Raw genomic sequence first — 20,669 nt, 5'->3', positions numbered from 1 at the left:
CACCTTACCAGTACAGGTCCCTTCATATTTTCTCAGCCTGCTTCAGAGCAGAATAATGTGTTTTTTTTCCTGGGCTAATAAGCACCCTAGAACTTCTAAGGCCACCCTTTTTATACATTGATTACAAGGAGGCTTGGGGGTTCCCCATGTCTCTTAAGTATTATCTGGCAGCCCAGATCTCCCAATTAAAGCTACTCCATGTTTCTTCCAATGTCCCTCTCTGGGTGCTTCTGGAGCTCCCTAACTGTGCCCCTCTTTCTATGCAAGTGCTTCTTTGGCTTCCCCAGGAATTCCGGCCGATGTCATTGAGCCCTCTCATGCTACATAGCTTAAAGTTGTGGGACTCGGTATGGTACTCGAGCTCCCTTATTTCCTTCTACCTGCCCCTGCTGCCTATTGTCCCCCTGGTCCTGACCAGCCTCAGGTGTTCGTGTGGTGGACCTCTCTGGGCTTTACCCAGGAATGCCACCTGTTGACCACACGTACGCCACCTACGTGGTCTGCATTCTGTGAATCCCACAATGCTCCCCAGGCAGAATTCTTTGATTTTCTTCAGATCCAACACTGTATAACTGTGCTCTGGCGTACCCCCTCCTACCCATTTCAGACAACCGCTTTAAGCGATCCAGCAGATTGGAGCAAGGCCTGGTCTTCTGCAACTAAATGTTCTTTTAATACTGTTGCGGTGGTATTGGGTCCCAGCACGTATTGCCCATGCCAATCCAACCTCTAGTAATCGCTGTTTCCGAGGATGTGGCCATTGTGGGAATGTTGTACACACTTGATGGGTCTGTTCGTGTTTGGTGGGTTTCTGTTCCCGATTGTTTGGTTTGTATTCTCTGTTCCATTTGAATGTCCGTAAAGAGGCTACATTTGCACTATTACATTGCCCTATCCGGGTTTGTTTGCTTGTCAGCAGAAATTGGCAACCTATCTGTTTATAGCGGCTAAACGGAAGATCGCTCAAGCATGGAAGAAAAAACACAGTTCCCCTTTAGGAAGTGAAAAGGCCAAACTGTAATGGCTAGAGATTTTTAATTCCTCTAGTGCATTGCCCCACTGGCTTCGAGAAGTAAGGGAAAGCTGCCCAAATGCAGGCCACCTGTTGATCTAAAAAATACATCAAATGGTAAAATAAAATGGTTTTGCCTTCAATTATACTTGAAGAATTTTGGCAGATGGTAAGATTTGGAAGCTGTTCATTTCAATTTCATTCTCAAACACAAAGCTGCAAGGTTCCACCGGGAAGACCCATTAAAAAGCCAGCCATTCTAAAGAATGGCATTAGGTTACATCATCAGCTGCTTCTACTGGCTTGCAGAATAGGAGCAATTTTCCATCCTTAGCAGTGAGATGCTGAGGGGGAGCAGCACATACAGAGAACATTTATACTGCCTCTAGGAGGAGACGATTGTCAAATAGAAGGGCTTAGCGTTATTTAGAAATGCCAACAGCCATAAGCGCCTACAATGGGCAGGTGAGCATCAGAACTGGACCACAGGAGCAATGGAAGAAGGTCTACAGGGAGTGCAGAATTATTAGGCAAATGAGTATTTTGACCACATCATCCTCTTTATGCATGTTGTCTTACTCCAAGCTGTATAGGCTCGAAAGCCTACTACCAATTAAGCATATTAGGTGATGTGCATCTCTGTAATGAGAAGGGGTGTGGTCTAATGACATCAACACCCTATATCAGGTGTGCATAATTATTAGTCAACTTCCTTTCCTTTGGCAAAATGGGTCAAGAGAAGGACTTGACAGGCTCTGAAAAGTCAAAAATAGTGAGATATCTTGCAGAGGGATGCAGCACTCTTAAAATTGCAAAGCTTCTGAAGCGTGATCATCGAACAATCAAGCGTTTCATTCAAAATAGTCAACAGGGTCGCAAGAAGCGTGTGGAAAAACCAAGGCGCAAAATAACTGCCCATGAACTGAGAAAAGTCAAGCGTGCAGCTGCCAAGATGCCACTTGCCACCAGTTTGGCCATATTTCAGAGCTGCAACATCACTGGAGTGCCCAAAAGCACAAGGTGTGCAATACTCAGAGACATGGCCAAGGTAAGAAAGGCTGAAAGACGACCACCACTGAACAAGACACACAAGCTGAAACGTCAAGACTGGGCCAAGAAATATCTCAAGACTGATTTTTCTAAGGTTTTATGGACTGATGAAATGAGAGTGAGTCTTGATGGGCCAGATGGATGGGCCCGTGGCTGGATTGGTAAAGGGCAGAGAGCTCCAGTCCGACTCAGACGCCAGCAAGGTGGAGTACTGGTTTGGGCTGGTATCATCAAAGATGAGCTTGTGGGGCCTTTTCGGGTTGAGGATGGAGTCAAGCTCAACTCCCAGTCCTACTGCCAGTTTCTGGAAGACACCTTCTTCAAGCAGTGGTACAGGAAGAAGTCTGCATCCTTCAAGAAAAACATGATTTTCATGCAGGACAATGCTCCATCACACGCATCCAAGTACTCCACAGCGTGGCTGGCAACAAAGGGTATAAAAGATGAAAAACTAATGACATGGCCTCCTTGTTCACCTGATCTGAACCCCATTGAGAACCTGTGGTCCATCATCAAATGTGAGATTTACAAGGAGGGAAAACAGTACACCTCTCTGAACAGTGTCTGGGAGGCTGCGGTTGCTGCTGCACGCAATGTTGATGGTGAACAGATCAAAACACTGACAGAATCCATGGATGTCAGGCTTTTGAGTGTCCTTGCAAAGAAAGGTGGCTATATTGGTCACCGATTTGTTTTTGTTTTGTTTTTGAATGTCAGAAATGTATATTTGTGAATGTTCAGATGTTATATTGGTTTCACTGGTAAAAATAAATAATTGAAATGGGTACTGTATATATTTTTTTTTTTGTTAAGTTGCCTAATAATTATGCACAGTAATAGTCACCTGCACACACATATATCCCCCTAAAATAGCTAAAACTAAAAACAAACTAAAAACTACTTCCAAAAATATTCAGCTTTGATATTTAATGAGTTTTTTGGGTTCATTGAGAACATGGTTGTTGTTCAATAATAAAATTAATCCTCAAAAATACAACTTGCCTAATAATTCTGCACTCCCTGTAGTCTGAAGAATTCAAAAATGGTTTGAGGAACACAACATTGAGTTTGATGTGTTGACTTGGCCTCCGAATTTTCACAATCTCAATCCATTGAGCATCTGTGGGATGTGCTGGAAAAATATGTCTGATCCATGAAGGCCCACCTCACAACTTGCATTACTTAAGGGAACTGCTACTGGTGGCTTGGCATCACAGCGTACCTTCAGAGGTCTAGTGGAGTTCATGCCTCGACGGTTGGTCATAATGTTATGGCTGATCTGTGTATACTAGCTACTATTTACTGACATACTTTTTCTAACTATCTTGTATGTAGAGACAATGGAGGTCAGCTGCCCTTCAGGCCTTTTTCAGAAATGAAGAACCCCAGTAGTTGTAAGAGGTATAATCTGCATATGTGGCCTGCTTACATTTTTTACCGCCAACATTTCAAATTCCTAATATCTGTCTATGGTACTAAGTACTTGTGTTATAAAGTATCTTGTCCTCTTTTGTATCTCTCTTTCTTTGTGTAAAATGCCTGGTGATACCCTGGTCTCCTATTTCATACTGACCATGCTAGGCATAAGGGCAACATTCAACTTGGCGTGGTCAGATTTCTGGCTGCGCTGTCATGCGCCCCATACACAACCAATCAGTGGGAAGATCACTGCTGTTTCTCTACCTCCACCTTTTTCATACAGTATATGCACAAGTTTTGCCTTAGAAATGAAACTGAATTGGATGTTTTACAAGGTGAGGGTTCAAATATAGTTTAAAGAGTAATGGCTTTTAAAATGAGAAACAGCGTGCGTGTGTGCGTGCGCACGTGTGTGTTTCGCTCGCTCTGCACCACTGCCATTCATAAAACTCCTCCATTTAATTTTTTTCAATGAATACAAGTAGGGTTGTCCCGATACCACTTTTTTTAGGACCGAGTACAAGTACCGATACTTTTTTTTCATGTACTCGCCGATGCCGATTACCGATACTTATTTTATTTTATTTTTTTAAATACAGCCATGTCTCTAAATGCAGCCTTGTGTCTCTAAATGCAGCCATGTCCCTAAATGCAGCCATGTCCCTAAATGCAGCCATGTCCCTAGATAATCAGCCTTCTGCTCTGCCCCTCTAGCACTCACTGCAGCATGGGGCTGGAGAGGGATGGGTGCAGCCGGCTTCAGCTCTTAGTTGTGTTCTGGGATCTGGAGCCATTTGCCAATAAGGAAGCTGGGTAGATCCCAACAACATGGTTGGGATTCTCCCAGAACCTGAAACAGCTCCGACAGCAGCCTACAGTGGAGCTCAGCCAGCTGTTCTAAAAATAGATCCAACCGTTCAGAGCAGGATCTAAAAATAGATCCAACCGTTCAGAGCAGGATCTAAAAATAGATCCAACCGTTCAGAGCAGGATCTAAAAATAGATCCAACAGTTCAGAGCAGGATCTAAAAATAGATCCAACAGTTCAGAGCAGGATCTAAAAATAGATCCAACAGTTCAGAGCAGGATCTAAAAATAGATCCAACAGTTCAGAGCAGGATCTAAAAATAGATCCAACAGTTCAGAGCAGGATCTAAAAATAGATCCAACAGTTCAGAGCAGGATCTAAAAATAGATCCAACAGTTCAGAGCAGGATCTAAAAATAGATCCAACAGTTCAGAGCAGGATCTAAAAATAGATCCAACAGTTCAGAGCAGGATCTAAAAATAGATCCAACAGTTCAGAGCAGGATCTAAAAATAGATCCAACAGTTCAGAGCAGGATCTAAAAATAGATCCAACAGTTCAGAGCAGGATCTAAAAATAGATCCAACAGTTCAGAGCAGGATCTAAAAATAGATCCAACAGTTCAGAGCAGGATCTAAAAATAGATCCAACAGTTCAGAGCAGGATCTAAAAATAGATCCTGACCTCTCACACAGAAGCACAGTGAGGGTAAGGAGCCTCCATAAAGCATTGAGGGCTGGTATAAACAACGTGCACCCCTCCTCCCATGTACACAACATATCTCCATGATATTGAGCACACTGTAAGCCGCCCCGCCTCCCCCCCGTGATATGGCGCACAACGCCGCCTCCCAGTAGTGCCGGCTGCCCTCACCTCTCCTATACTCCCGTGGCTCCTCCGCCTCCCGCTTTATTCTCTTCGCCGCGCTCATCTTTCGCTACACACCGGTACTGCGTACCAAGCCTCGCTATGGCTAGAACCCCGCCCCTTCCGGGACACAGCTACTGATTGGTGGCTGCGCCACAAGAACGAGGCTTCACTCAAAAACATGACTGTGATTGGGGGGCGCTCTGTGAAAGGCTTGAAGTAACCAATCACCAGGAAGACTGGTGACCGCAACCAATCACCGCCAGGTGTGTGTGCCACCTTGTAGCCAATTAACGAGTGCGGTATGGGACACCGGAGCGAATCAGAAGGCGGACACTTGGGGGCGAGTGGTAGCATGGAGAAGGAAGCGGAGCTGCGGGCAGCTCTCGGCGGGGGGGAAGCATCGGGAGCATTTGCGCGAGTACAAGTACTCACGCAAATGCTCAGTATCGGTCCCGATACCGATACTAGTATCGGTATCGGGACAACCCTAAATACAAGGCATTCTCTGATTGGACAAGCTGGAGATCATAACATTACTGCTCTCTTCTCGTCTTCTAAAAGCTCCCAGAGCAAGACTATACAGTATGTAGCACAGACTACTACAGTGACTTTCTGCATCCCCAACATCCCTTCAGATGTGACACCTGTATATTTACATGTCACCAAGCTGACCCAATGTAAGTTTAAAGAAATGGGTAATTTCTGGCTTTCATCTTTAAGTCCTTTGCCAAGAAAAAAAGTTAATGCATGTTGTGTTCCTCTATGCATTTAGCTAAGCCTCCCTTCAATAAAATACATTGGCCTCTTTATCATCTGAGAGGAAAAAAATCTCCAATCCTCACTTGTACTGAGATGAAAGGAACAGAGGCGTCGTACTACTGTCATCTGCAGGGACATTTCAATAAACGCATCATTTTGTGGATTGGTCTGAAACATCTGAAGAACATTACTGAGGGTTTTTTTTTTTTTTATGTGCTGAACGCCAACACATTGGATAAAACCTTACACGCCAACAGACATGTGTACCTTTATAAACGTTCTAACTTCCCTGAGTTTTATCAATGGCTTTATCTGAAAATCAACTTGCCCACAATAGGCTCGGGGTGCCGACATTGCTGGATCCCTGGACAGGTAAGTGTCCTTAAATTAAAACTCAATGCATTTATAAATCTAGACATGGTGAAGACTTTCTGAAGTTCAAACAGCATCAGAATTGGGAAGAAAGGGAATTTATTTGACTGAACATGGCATGGTTGTTGGTGCCAGGCAGGCTGGTCTGAGTACTTCAAAAAGTACTAATCTATTGAGATTTTCACGCACAACCATCGCTAGGGTTTACAGAGCATGGTCTGTAAAAGAGAAAATATCCAGTGAGTGGCAGTTGTGGGGACAGAAATGCCTTGTTAAAGTCAGAGCAGAATGGGCAAACTGGTTCCAGATGATAGAAGGGCAACAGTAACTCAAATAACACCTCCACAACCAAGGTATGCAAAATACCATCTCTGAACGTGCAGATATATATAATAATTATTCTCATTTGTTTTACTTTTTTTATTATATATATATATATATATATATATATATATATACATACAAATGATGGTTGTTGCAGCTCTGTAAAATTTCTGGATGTTCTGACACGTACAGATGTAATTTATACAATTTCCGTCATAGGAAATCTTCCCTCCAGAAACGACTGACTTGAGATTGCCCACAATGAGACATAAACTGAACAATTTTTTTAACCTCCTGGAATGAAACGCATAACGGTTATTGAACTTTCCAAGACTGGTGAAAATTGATTATTTTATAGTTTTGGTTTCTATCCGAAGGTCACCGCTACAGAGAACATTGATCTGCACTAAAAGCTTTGTTGCAGTAGATTTGACTTGTGCTTTCTAACCTGAGAAACGCCATTATGGTAAATCATGCTAAGGGATGCCCTTGTCACCGTAATCTGTTTTGGAAAGTGCTACTGTGGTGTTTCCATTATACTAATACCAACAGACCTGTGGCTGTTCATGAACCAGTTACACTAAAATCTTATAGAATCTTTAACGTGTTAATATATTATAGAGAAGTCCTTCAATATTCATAAATCTGCAGCTCTCATAAAAATCATGCCTGGTGACCAGGGTTTTACCGGCACTGCCTGTGGTCTCTTTGCTGCTGATCTTTTTCCCACTACTGACCTACCATTCTCTACATATAGGTAGATTCGGGTACGAAGGCTTAAACTTGCGGTGGCGTAGCTTAGCCTGTTTAGGCTACGCCGCCGTAAGTTAGCTAGGCAAGTACATGATTCTCAATGTACTTGCCTGCTAATATACGGCGGCATAGCCTAAAGCGGGCGGGCGTAAGGGCGCCGAATTCAAATGTGTTGGAGGGGGGTGTGTTTGATGGTAATGAGGCTTGACCTCACGTTTTTTTTTAATGCGCATGCGCCGGGCACCTACATTTCCCAGTGTGCATTGCGGCTAAGTACGCCGCACGGGCCTATTGATTTCGACGTGGACGTAAACGTCGTAAATCCCGATTCGCGGACGACCTACGCAAACGACGTAAAAAATTTGAATCTCGCGGCGGGAACGGCGGCCATACTTTAACATTGTTATTCCACCTTATAGGATGAATAACTTCAGGCCTGCTAATGCCTTACGGAAGCGGCATAAAACTACTGCGGCGGCCGGGCGCACGTTCGTGAATCGGCGTATCAACTCATTTACATATTCTACGCCGACCGCAATGAAAGCGCCACCTAGCGGCCATCCGAAAAATTGCAACCTAAGATAGGACGGCGCAAGCCGTCCTATCTTAGATATGTTTAAGCGTATGTCTGTTTGAGCATACGCTTAAACATAAGTCGGCGTAGATTCTGAGTTAGGTCGACTTATCTACTGATAAGTCGGCCTAACTCTACCTGAATCTACCTAATAGCTTCTTTACGGAAGCTGCCATATTGGTAGAGGTAGGAGCACAGTAATGATCTCCATAATCTCACTCCAAATCTCCTAAAATGAGCAGTCAGACAGCAGTGCTTTAGATCTCGCACTGTGCATACACAACTATAAGCTGTAGGCACACTCGCTGGGAAATGAATTGCTGTTTTTCAGGGTACTTCTTAAAGTGGTTCTAAAGCCTAAACATTTGTTTTTCCTTATTAAAGTGGATGTAAACCCCGATTTCATGATATTTGACCTATGCACATATATCTGTAGTGTTTTCGTATCTCTCTCCAAAGCTCTAAATCCTGTGTGTTTCTGCTGTTCCATTCCTCTGTTATCAGCATGATAACTTCTGAGTTCTCAGAGACAGGAGATGAAAGCAGCTGAAAATGTGTCGTGGGAGGTTGCTATAAATAGATTAGCAGAGAGCTTGTCTTGTCACAGCACAGCTCTGAAAGTATCTTCATTCTTCTGTCTATGTGGAGTGGGGGTGTGTGCCTTTCCTCCAATCGGCTGTCTCCCAGCTTAAGCCAAGACTACACTCCCAGTGCTGAATGAGGAAGTGAAAATTCAAACCCAATGTTAGAATTCTAAGGAATATAGCAAGTTGAAGGCAGCAGATTTACATGTAAAAATTATGTAGGGAGATTTTTTTCATCTGTGTATCATCTGAGGCTGTTCACTTCACTGTGTATATGTGAGGGTTTATACCCACTTTACATGTATATCTACTGTCTTCATCTTTCTATATTCTTTAGAACATTGTGTTGAAATGTTTGCTTCCTCTTGCAGAGCTGTGCTGTGAATAGAGTAAGCTAAGTAAGTAGTAAGCTGACAGTGGAGTTGGGGGTACGGGGGCAGAAGGGAGAGCTGACCAGACTGGACTGTTTATGGACTGAGTAGGATGGAGGTATAGTAGACTGAGCAACATCCCTTGGTCCAGAGGGGGATAAATGTTGGAGGGCAGAGAAGCACCAACTCACAAAGTAACAATAGCAAGTTTGGCAGAGAAGATGCTGACCATGAAACATTGGGAGAGAAGGCAGAGGAGAGGCTGACCTTAAAGAAAAGCAGAAAAGTCAGAGCCTGCGCTAAACAAGGACTGGAGAGTGAGAGGAAGGAAGCAGAGAGGAGACCTGTGGCAAACAGAAGAGGCAGAGTGGGATATGAACAAGGAGAGGAGATAGAAGGGTGTGACTGGATCATGGCTGGGAAGAGCCATAGTGGGAGGTGATCAGTGCAGGGAGCCAACCTGCTGCTAAAAAGACTGGCGGGGGACGGCACCATACACTGTTGCCTATTTTCTTTGAAGATTAGAAGTTTAGAGAAGCAGCCCTGAGAGATCAGGAGCCAGCAGCATTAAACGTTGTAAATTGCAAGTGCTGGGGAACTTTAAAGCGGAGGTCCATCAAAAAAGAAAAAATAGACAAAAAGGCTCCCAAAAATTTGAAAAAAATAAATAAAAATTGTATATTTACCAGTAATGGCTGTTACGAGGCAGATTGTCCTAATCTGGCACTTCCTATTCCGCAGTAATCTTCTGTCTTCTCTCCGCGTTGTCTTCTGGGACCTGTGTGTGACAAAGCGATGCGTGGCTCACTCATGCGCAGTAGGAAACGGGCAGTGACGCCTCAAGGCGCCACTGCCTGTTTCCCTTAATTTGAATGGCGGTGCTGGGACCTAATCCAAAGGATGAATCGGCCTTGGGTGCAGTGTTGCCAACCTACCAGATTGAAATTCACTGGCACAACACCCGAAATTTACTGGCGCAGCCACGTTTTTACTGGCATTTCACAAAAGTTACTAAATTACATTTTTAGATGCGAATTTCAGTATTTAGGCTACAAAGAAGTAAGCTAGGCAAATAGCAACGTGATTTAAGGTAGATATTAAGGTAAAAAACATATTTTTGTTATTTTTTATATAATAAGGGCAAATTATTTAGTCACATCACCCCCTGCCTCCATCCCCCTCTGCCACCAACACCCCCTACCTTCACCCCCCTCTGCGGTGCCACAATCTCCCCCTGCCACCAACACCCCCTACCTTCACCCCCCTCTGCGGTGCCACAATCTCCCCCTGCCTCCAATCTCCCCCTGCCTTCAATCTCCTGGAGGCCCCCTGCCTCCACCCCCCTTTGTGGTGCCACCAACAACCCCTGTTTCCATGCCCACCCTCTGCGGTGCCACCACCCTCCTCTGTGGTGCCACCAATCACCCTCTGCCTCCAATCTCCCCCTGCCTCCATCCCCCTCTGCGGTGCTACCGCAGCCACCATCACCCCCTGCCTCCATTCACCCCCTGCTTCCAATCTCCATGCGCAGTTCCAAGCCGAACAGGTCTCTGCTATTTTTACTGGCACATTCCAGCAACCACGGACATTTATGAACGAGGGAAAAAAGTGCCTGTTTTTACGAACTGTCCGTAAAAATACGGAGAGTTGGCAACACTGCTCGGGCGGCCGACATCGCGGGCCCCCTGGACAGGTAAGTGTGCTTATTAAAAGTCAGCAGCTACAGTGTTTGTAGCTGCTGACTTTTACATTTTTTTTTTTTTTTTTTTTTTTTGCGCTGGACCTCCGCTTTAACAATTAGTTTACTGGAAAATATTTCTGAATGGACTCTGTGTTAGGCTGAAAAAAGAGTATTTATAACTACTTTAAAGCATCTTTTTGGTACTCTTTGTTTATAATTCCCAACGGGACTATTGACCTTGTTTTTTAAAGATAATAATGAACTGTATGTCCCCTTTAGGAGTTGGTGACCATGTACGTACATACGGGAGCTAAATCTAGCATAGGATTTTCATTTATCGTTGAAACCCCTTTAAAAAAAAAATGTCTGTCAGTTAGACGAGCAGAAAACTGATTAGGTTGATTTGTCGCCATGGCGGTTGCACAGATTTGAGGGTATAAATCATATTTTTTGTAGAATGAAAAAATATCCTGTATTTCCTTTAGAATCTTCTAAATGGATTATCCACGGCTTTGAAAGATTATTTTTCTACCCGACTGTAGTACGGTTATTAATCTGATCCTTTTGCACTAAAAAGTAATATTCAGTCATGTTGATTGGCTGAGCCTGGGGGGGATGGTAGGTAGTTCAGCTGCGCGCTGGACCTCCTCTGTGCCTTTTTCTTAGCTGTACTTCCCGAACATTACACTGGCTGGAGAATTAAGTACCATATTGATCTTGTCCATTATGTTCAAATATTAATTAAGTATCCATTAGACATAAACAAGACTGCGCGACTGCTTATCCAGAATTATTTACATTCATAAAATGTGTGAGTTGAAATATGTTGTGGTGTGTTTTTATTTTTTATTTTTATTTATTTTGGGGGGCTTTGCTTGTTAATATTGTGAGGTTGAGTTAATGCAGAGTGAAATAATTGTGGTCTGAAAAGATGCTGGCTGTGAATTATGCTGTGGTTTGAAGAAGGGGGAGGCGTTGAGCATCTGAAAGACTTAAATGAACGCTCGGAGTGTCTTTGAAAGCAAATAGTCACAGACACAGGAAGAATGCGGTGGAAAGTGCAATGCTGCTTGTACCTTCATTTCTGAGGCACACGGGCTGCGTCTCCAGAGAGGTATCTGCATGGCCAGGTGATAATGATTAATCGCTGGCATTCCAAAAAAAGAATCTTTTCATTCTTCTCGGCTCATGGGTTCGCCTGCAGCTGGTCCCCTTATTCTGGCAGGTTGAATATGTAGATCTCGTATGTGCGGCATTTTTTTGCCTAGTTGCCTAGACAATCGCTTGCTCTCTAAGAGAATGTCTGGCTCCCGCAAGGACTTTGATGTAAGGCAAATACTAAAAATCCGATGGAGGTGGTTCGGACATCAGGCTGCTCTCATTAATCCCAACCATCAAGGGGATTTTGTGAATGGAGATCAGAGCCTTGTGACAAGTGACAGAAAGTTCACGGAGCCAAGTAACCCACCGCTGCCCTTGACGTCTGTGGGGCACCGAAGGACAAGCAATCAGGATTTCCAAAATTTGCTTTCATATCCCATGGCATCTGCTTCTGAGCAACAACCCTCCGTGGAAGTTGCTGCAGGTGCTGGCGAGGCAGCGCATTGGCTGAGCAAACCAGAAGCTGAAGATGGAGCCAGTGAGGAGGACATCGACTCTGAGAGCAGTTCTTGCAGGTCAGGATCATTTTATTTAAGAAAATAATTGCAGGGAAAGCAACTTTATTTTTTTGGAGGGGGGGGTTGGAATATTGTCCAATTTTAAAAGTGTTTGATTCAAGATTAGACTTTTTTTTTTTTTTATATCAGCTGTAATGTGATGCAGAAAGTCCCATTGGTCAGTGTACTGCATCGACATCTAATGCAGCACTCATATTTGTAGGGATGGGACAAGTGAGGTCCCTCATGTCCATCACTTGCTTATATGAGCTGCATTTTAACTGTGCCAGTGACACATAGTTACTATTTCTTCCTTTTTTTTTATTTTTTTAAAGGATGTCCATCAAAGCACATTACTTTCTGAGAAGCCTGTGCTGAAGCTTCTATTTTCTGTTTCCTGGATTGTAGGCTGGGTGTGAAACTATGACTTTGCTTGCAATGAAGCTGAATAGCTGAACTGTCCGGCAATTAATCTATGACCTGGAAGTTCGTAAATAGCAGCTTCCATGTGAAGTTCTCATAAAAGACTAATTTGCTGGCCGATGTAAATTACCGTAAAACTGCTAGTTGCGCTCTGTGTCCTTGGAAGTGGGGTGTAGGTGTATCTCTCTCTCTATCTCTCTCTCTCTCTCTCTCTCTCTCTCTCTCTCTCTCTCTCTCTCATTGAGATAGATTATTTTGACATTCCAGTGCTGTGTCCAGTAAATAAGTTGTTGCAGTGTCTGGTGGATAACAGTATGTTCAGAGATCCTGGTGCCCAGTGGGTATGTTGGAGCAAAGTCCTTGGTGTTCAGTGATCATGTTGGCCAGTGTCCCTGGTGTCCAGTGGACGTGTTTGGCTCGGTGTCCAGTGGACGTGTTTGGCTCGGTGTCCAGTGGACGTGTTTGGCTCGGTGTCCAGTGGACGTGTTTGGCTCGGTGTCCAGTGGACGTGTTTGGCTCGGTGTCCAGTGGACGTGTTTGGCTCGGTGTCCAGTGGACGTGTTTGGCTCGGTGTCCAGTGGACGTGTTGGCTTAGAGTCCCCGGTGTCCAGTGAACGTGTTGCTCTGTATCCAGTGGATGTGTTGGCTTGGGTGTCCATGTAAAGATCTTATTGAAGATCAGTTCCACTTCTATTGACTTTATCAAGTAATTGCATTAATCATTTTTAACTTCAGTTAAGCTGAATAATTTGGTTTTTCATATAATTTCATGTAGCGTTACAAATGGCTTGTTCACCCCTTCACATAAAACCTATTGTAAACCACATATTGAACCTTATTTAACTTTTTTTTTTTTTTTTATTATTTTGGCTGACGAATTACATGGTCATGTTTATAGGAACTGAACATTGGCATGAACTGATCTCCTCATGATCCATTATATAAAGTGGAGTAAGGGTACAGGAATAGGGTAATCTGTGCTATATCATAGCCTGGCCCCATTACCAGAACAATTATTACAGTTGTATGGAATATCACAGACTCGAAGACTACATTTCCATGCACATTCAGATCTGACAGTGACATGTACACTCTGACGCCTGTTCCATCATCTGGATACAATTACAAGAGAAACCACATACTTCATCGACTAGAAGTAATGTAATGTGACCTTAATATGATCTCTATCTTCACACATGAAAGTTTTTTTTTTTTTTTTTTTGTTTGTTTTGTATTTTTCTATTATTATTATTATTATTATTATTATTATTATTATTATTATTATTATATATATATTTTTTTTTTTTTTAACAATTTAAAGAAAATAGATATAGAGGACTTGTAACTTGGCAGTTGCATATTTGCATTGAATAAGAATAAAGAAAGTAGACAATGTTCACAATTATGAATTATGACTTTTAGCATGACTTATTAGCATTGATGTAGAACTATACACTAAAACCTTGGTTTGAGAGTAACTTGGTTTGAGAGCATTTTGCAAGACAAGCAAAATGTTTTAATTTTGCCTTGATATACAAGCGATGTCTTGATATAAGAGTAGCGTCATGTCACAACTGAGTATAAAAAAGAAGAGAGGAACCTCTAAGTGTAGCAATATGGTTACATTTAAGGAAGGTACAACATTTACCAACTTATTGCTACACTTAGAGGTGCCTCTCTTCTCTTTTATACCCTGTAAAAAAAATGCTTTGATACACAAGTGCTTTGGATTACAAGCATGGTTCTGGAACGAATTATGCTCGCAATCCAAGGTTTTACTGTATAGGCAAAGCTTTTTTTTCTTTTTGAATATAGAAGGGGAGAGTTGCAGTATAAACCCTGTAATTTTTTTTGCCCATCTTTGTCCATTTGGGGGGATTTACCTTCACTTCCTGTCTCACAGCCAAAACTGGAACTGAGAAAATCCCTGCAAATTAAGGGAATCACTTGGGGATCCCCCAGCTCACCAGAACCAGTGTCCCCATAGTAAGATTTACCCTCTTTTACTTTTCTGGGGACAATGCAGAATTTGTGATAGATTATATATATAATATATTTTTTTTTATTTTTTATTTTACATTCACTGATAATGGTAAACGGGACAAATAGAGTGAGTGAATCTCCCTAATGGGGACACAGAGCAATAAAAGCATACTAAAAAAGAAATAAAGTTTTATACTTGTGCATATTAAATTCTTGAGATAAGTCCAATTTCAACTTTAGCCCCGTACATCATCATTTAGTGTGTGTGTGTGTGTGTGTGTGTGTGTGTGTGTGTGTGTGTTTTTCCATAAAAGTTTGGTTTGGAGAGGGTAGGATTAGTGCCTGTTCAAACTGTGGCGGCTTCAAGGTCACCCGAATCTAAAAGCCGCCCCGCACAGCGCGACCTCAGCGCGGCTTGCAAACAACTATAGAAGTCAATTCAAGCCACTCCAAAGTCCCCCCAAATGGTACACAAACCTTTTTCTAAGGCCCCTTTCACACAGGAGTTTTTCAGGCCGAATCCCACGGCAATTCCGATGGTATAACGCCGCCGCTAAGTCTGAGCTCCTATTAGAACAGTTCCATTGCACTGCATGGAGCGCGATTTGTCAAGCGGCTAAGTCGCCTGACGAGTCGCCTCAGAGTGAACCGGCACTTAGTGGTTTGTCCTTGAGCAGCTTGTGAACAGAGAAATCATTTGTGAAACTGAGAGCTGTTACCTTGCACATGTGGAACTAAATTTCATTTTTTTTTACATAAGCCCTACAGCACACCTGATTATTTGTTTTTTGGGCTTCTTCACCCTCACTCTCTGTGAGCTATACCAAGAGTTTCCAAACCTTCTAATGACGAGTGCACTATTCTTTTAAGAAGTAGTGCCTGATTGTTGGTGTCAGTGGAAGAAGTAGTGCCTGATTGTTGGTGTCAGTGGAAGAAGTAGTGCCTGGTTGTTGGTGTCAGTGGAAGTAGTAGTGCCTGATTGTTGGTGTCAGTAGAAGTAGTAGTGCCCGATTGTTGGTGTCCGTGGAAGAAGTAGTGCCTGATTGTTGGTGTCAGTGGAAGAAGTAGTGCCTGGTTGTTGGTGTCAGTGGAAGAAGTAGTGCCTGGTTGTTGGTGTCAGTGGAAGTAGTAGTGCCTGATTGTTGGTGTCAGTAGAAGTAGTAGTGCCCGATTGTTGGTGTCCGTGGAAGAAGTAGTGCCTGATTGTTGGTGTCAGTAGAAGTAGTAGTGCCCGATTGTTGGTGTCAGTGGAAGAAGTAGTGCCTGATTGTTGGTGTCAGTGGAAGTAGTAGTGCCCGATTGTTGGTGTCGGTGGAAGAAGTAGTGCCTGATTGTTGGTGTCAGTGGAAGAAGTAGTGCCTGATTGTTGGTGTCAGTGGAAGAAGTAGTGCCTGATTGTTGGTGTCAGTGGAAGAAGTAGTGCCTGGTTGTTGGTGTCAGTGGAAGTAGTAGTGCCTGATTGTTGGTGTCAGTAGAAGTAGTAGTGCCCGATTGTTGGTGTCCGTGGAAGAAGTAGTGCCTGATTGTTGGTGTCAGTAGAAGTAGTAGTGCCCGATTGTTGGTGTCAGTGGAAGAAGTAGTGCCTGATTGTTGGTGTCAGTGGAAGTAGCAGTGCCTGATTGTTGGTGTCGGTGGAAGAAGGTAGTGCCTGATTGTTGGCATCAGTGGCGGGAACAATGCCTCAAGGGCCAGGTAAAGGTAAGCAAAGGGCTGCATCTTGGAGACCACTGAGCTATACTGTACGGTAGACTGCAAAAGGTTGATATCAAATCAAATGCAGGTATTGTACTTACTACTTGCATTAAAATGTATTCAGTTATGTATTGATGATTGTGATTTACAGAGATGTTTTAAAGCCAAAGTTTAGGCAAAATCCAAATTGTCCGCGGTACTGGTCCCGGATATCATTGTCGAGATCCCATGTCTTGGCTTTAATTATTCCTTTATATCGGTCTGAATTTGGGTTATAACTGATAGGCTAAATGACTATTGGATATGAACTGAATAAATTGTTCAGGTAGACCCTGTCTCTACATAGTTGTTGGTAGTTAGATTGTAATGTGTGTAGGCTGCTTTAGAGACCCCAAGGAGAAATTTCCCTGCTGCAGTTCTGGTACTATAACAGAGTCAGCTGCAACCCCCACAGGCCCTGCGCCACAGTATCCCATTCAGGCTGTTGTAGTCTCTGCAATGTGACTAGTCTAAATTCATTGAAGAGAACATCCACAGCAGGTGAGCAGGGTTGTTCAGTACCTAAAACTGAAAATTCAGCAGTTGGTAGACTTCCCGTTTAGGGTCTAGAACAGTGGGACTTGGCCAGGTTCTTAAAGTGAAATTTCCCCCTAAACGGGAAGTTCTACTTTGTGCCCTCCGCCCCCTCTTTTGTTTTTGGCAGGCACCCGTTCCCACCTCCAGTCAGATTGCCATGGTGCTCCAGCAGAAGTTCTCCAACAACTGTCTTCAGCAGTGTCCGCTGCCCGTGCCCCGCAGTTTACCACAAATTTGCCGCGATTTTGCCACGATTCGCGGCCGCCGATTTCAGCGAATGACACTCTATAGAGCTGAATTCGCATTTCACACGGATCAAACTCACACAAGACCCTTTTTTCCCCGCAGCTTATATTCACAACGCATTGATGTGAACAGCACTAATGGAAAACAATGTTATTTTAATGACTTGCGAATTTGAGCTATCGCAACGGCTCAGATTCGCAAAAGAATTTGCAGCAGTGTGAACCTAGCCTTAGTGCTGATTCACACTGCAGCCTTGTCTGAGATCGGATGTCATTTGCACCACACTGCAGTGAAAATCACATGCAATCTCTGTATGATGCGATTCCAGTCATGCAGATATTATGGCTGATATCGCATTGCATTCGGACCAAACTCGCACAAGACCCTTTTTTTGGTCCGCAGCAGAATCGGATTTGCATGGGTGTTCACACCCATAAGATCCGATTCCTGTACAAAATTGCAAATCACACAGTAATATGCGAACTGATTTGGGGGTGTAATTAACATTTAATTAACACGCCCAAGAGTTTGCATAGGGCAGTGTAAACTGAAGACGGGAGACATGCAAAGCGGGGAACCCGCAGTGGATTTGCAGGGTTCCCGTATCGCAGCAGTGTGAAGTGGCCCTCAAAGAGCTCTCCCTGCAATACTTCTCTTCCACCACAAGAATACCCTTGGTGTGATGACCAGCGTAATCGAACCCCTTTTCTATGAGCCCAGATCATTCTGGACCTGTCCTAACCTGTGTCTGAACAGTGAAAAGAGATTTAGCACAGCGATGAGCTTATCTCATCGGCTTGCTTCTTGTCAGAACATGAACTGATTGGCTCTTTGCTGCTTTTTCCTCTCACACTCCAGCCCTGCTGTACTGAGAGTGCAAAAGGCTGATACCATATTAAATTCGAGTGCTTACTTTGCTTCCCTTAACCACCGCCTCCTGCACATCCTACACAGAATGGCACGGCTTGGCACAAACACGCACCTGTACGTCCTCTTTAAGTGCCCAGCCGTGGGTTGCGGACGCGAGCAGCGACCCGGTCCGAAGCTCCGCGGCCGTGGGACCTGCGGACCCGATCGCCGCTGGAGTCCCGCGATCAGAGCTGTGTGTAAACAGAGCTTCCCCATTCTTCACTGTGGCGCTGTCATTGATCGTCTGTTCCCTGATATAGGGAAAGGCGATCAATGACGTCACGCGTCCAGCCCCGCCCCCCTGCAGTTAGAAACACATATGAGGTCACACTTGACCCCTTCGGCGCCCCCTAGTGGTTAACTCCCAAACTGCAATTGTCATTTTCACAGTAATTGGTGCATTTTTATAGCACTTTTTGCTGTGAAAATGACAATGGTTCCAAAAATGTGTCAAATTTGTCCGATGTATCCGCCATAATGCCGCAGTCACGAAAAAAATTGCTGATCGCCACCATTAGTAGTAAAAAAAGTTTTTTAATAAAAATGCAATAAAACTATCCCCTATTTAGTAAACGCTATAAATTTTGCGCAAACCAATCGATAAACGCTTATTGCAAGTTTTTTTTTTTTTTTTTAACTAAAAATATGTACAAGAATACATATCGGCCTAAACTGAGAAAAAAAATTGTTTTTATATCTTTTTTTGGGGGTATTTATTTTAGCAAAAAGTAAAAAATATTGTTTTCTTTTTTCAAAATTGTCGCTCTATTTTTGTTTATAGCGCAAAAAAAAACAAACGCAGAGGTGATCAAATACCACCAAAAGAAAGCTCTATTTGTGGGGAAAAAAAGGATGCCAATTTTGTTTGGGAGCTATGTTGCACGACCGCGCAATTGTCAGTTAAAGCGACGCAGTGCCAATTCGCAAAAACTGGCCGGGTCCTTTACCTGCGTAATGGTCCGGGTCTTAAGTGGTTAAAAGAGAAAGCAGTATTAAACCCAGAACCAAAAATGTAATGGATGGCAGTGTACCAATTTAGATGTGCTGCCTGCATCCGTTTTCTTAGCTTTTTTTTCCCCCCCCTCGGTTTTCATCTGTGGATCTGGCCAGTAAGGCCTCTCCTGTATTAGAGTGCCCCCACTCCGGATTAAGTAGCACAGGAAGCACAGCAGTCAGCAGCACTGTCAGTCTGGGGGGGGGGGGGGGGGGTAGAGTAGTGTTAAATGTACTAGCAGATACAAATATACTAACAAATTAACAAAGACGAGCAGTCCCTTCCAGCTCTATGAGGTATTTTGTAGTGTAAAACAGCAAGGACAACGGTAATACCAAAGAAATAAGCAGATAAGAACTTTTGCCAGTTTTAGATCATTTTAAAAGGGATGAGACAAACCATTTATCTGGAAGAGGACGTGTTCTTTTGAAAACCGACTTACTGGCTGGATCACCAGATAAAAATAAAGGAAATAAAACGAATGCAGCCCCCAGCATCTAAGAATCAGTAAGCTGCAATATAATGTCTGCTTTCGGGTTTTATACAGTTTTTAATAAACGGCTATAACAAAATGCTTCCATTGCAATGTTTAAATGACCAAATAAGAGAAGTTCATTGCTCGGGTTTACATACACTTTAAATTATGTATCAATAATTATAGTGCTGGAATCATTTTATCTTATATCTGCCTAGAGTTCAGCTTTAAACAAAATGATTTGAGCGTAAAATTATCAAACAGCAGCTGGATACTCTGATTTATTAAATCGGAGGTAACCTTTTTATTGAGCTTCATATTCCATTTTATCTTCTTTGATTATTTTTTGTGTGCTAGATTATAAAGCTCATAGCAATCATATTTCTGCCCGTTTCATAGCAACCCATATGGAGACTCTGGAATATCAAGGATTGTTTTCACCATGTGTTCTGATTTTATTTCAGCCCAGCTTGCACTGTTTACTGGGCTATGCAGAATCAATGCTGTACATTTCAAGAAGTTTTAGGGTGACCCCGTCCTACACAAGAGCAATTCAAACCAAGCAAAGGATGCAGAGCTATAGGCTTCTGTATTATACTAAAATCTCAATTGGTCCTGCCACCTGCTGCCCTCAATGCTCTTGTATGTGATGGGAGACTTTAGTGACAGAAAAAGCAAGAATTTTAACCACTTCCATACAGGGCACTTATACACCTTCCCGCCCAGACCAATTTTTAGCTTTCAGCACTGTTGCACTTGAATGCCAATTGCGCGGTCGTGCTACACTGTACCCAAACTAAATTTTTATCATTTTGTACCCACAAATAGAGATTTCTTTTGGTGGTATTTGATCACCTCTGGGATATATGTTTTTTTTTGTTTCTGATATAAAACATTGTAAATAAGTACGTTTTCTCCTTCACTGATGGGCACTGATGGTACTGCACTGATGGGCACCGATGAGGTGGCACTGATGGACACTAATATGCGGCACTGATGGGCGGCACGGATGGGCACTGATAGGCGGCACGGATAGGCGGCACGGCTGGGCACTGATAGGTGGCACGGATGGGCATAGATGGGCACTATTGTATGTGTTGTACTAATGGATGCCAAACAATGCCTGTCAATCAGTGA

The 20,669-nt window shown here is 43.3% G+C and overlaps 1 protein-coding gene across 3 annotated transcripts in view; it reads left to right on the top strand.

The window, feature by feature from the left end:
- Nucleotides 1-20,669, top strand: part of KLHL5 (kelch like family member 5) — a 120,348-nt gene that overhangs the window by 38,961 nt on the left and 60,718 nt on the right. Inside the window, exon 1 of one of the 3 annotated variants that reach the window (XM_040335126.1) lies at nt 11,085-12,252. The exons of the other annotated variants lie outside the window; for them this stretch is intronic. Coding sequence (XP_040191060.1) covers nt 11,822-12,252 — 431 coding nt within the window. The 5' untranslated portion in view covers nt 11,085-11,821. Of the gene's footprint in view, nt 1-11,084; nt 12,253-20,669 lie in introns of those variants that run through there. 3 annotated transcript variants of the gene reach the window in all.

The sequence above is a fragment of the Rana temporaria genome, chromosome 1 (genome assembly GCF_905171775.1).
Source record: "Rana temporaria chromosome 1, aRanTem1.1, whole genome shotgun sequence".
Classification (NCBI taxonomy): Eukaryota; Metazoa; Chordata; class Amphibia; order Anura; family Ranidae; genus Rana; species Rana temporaria.
This window is presented reverse-complemented; position numbering and strand designations above follow the sequence as displayed.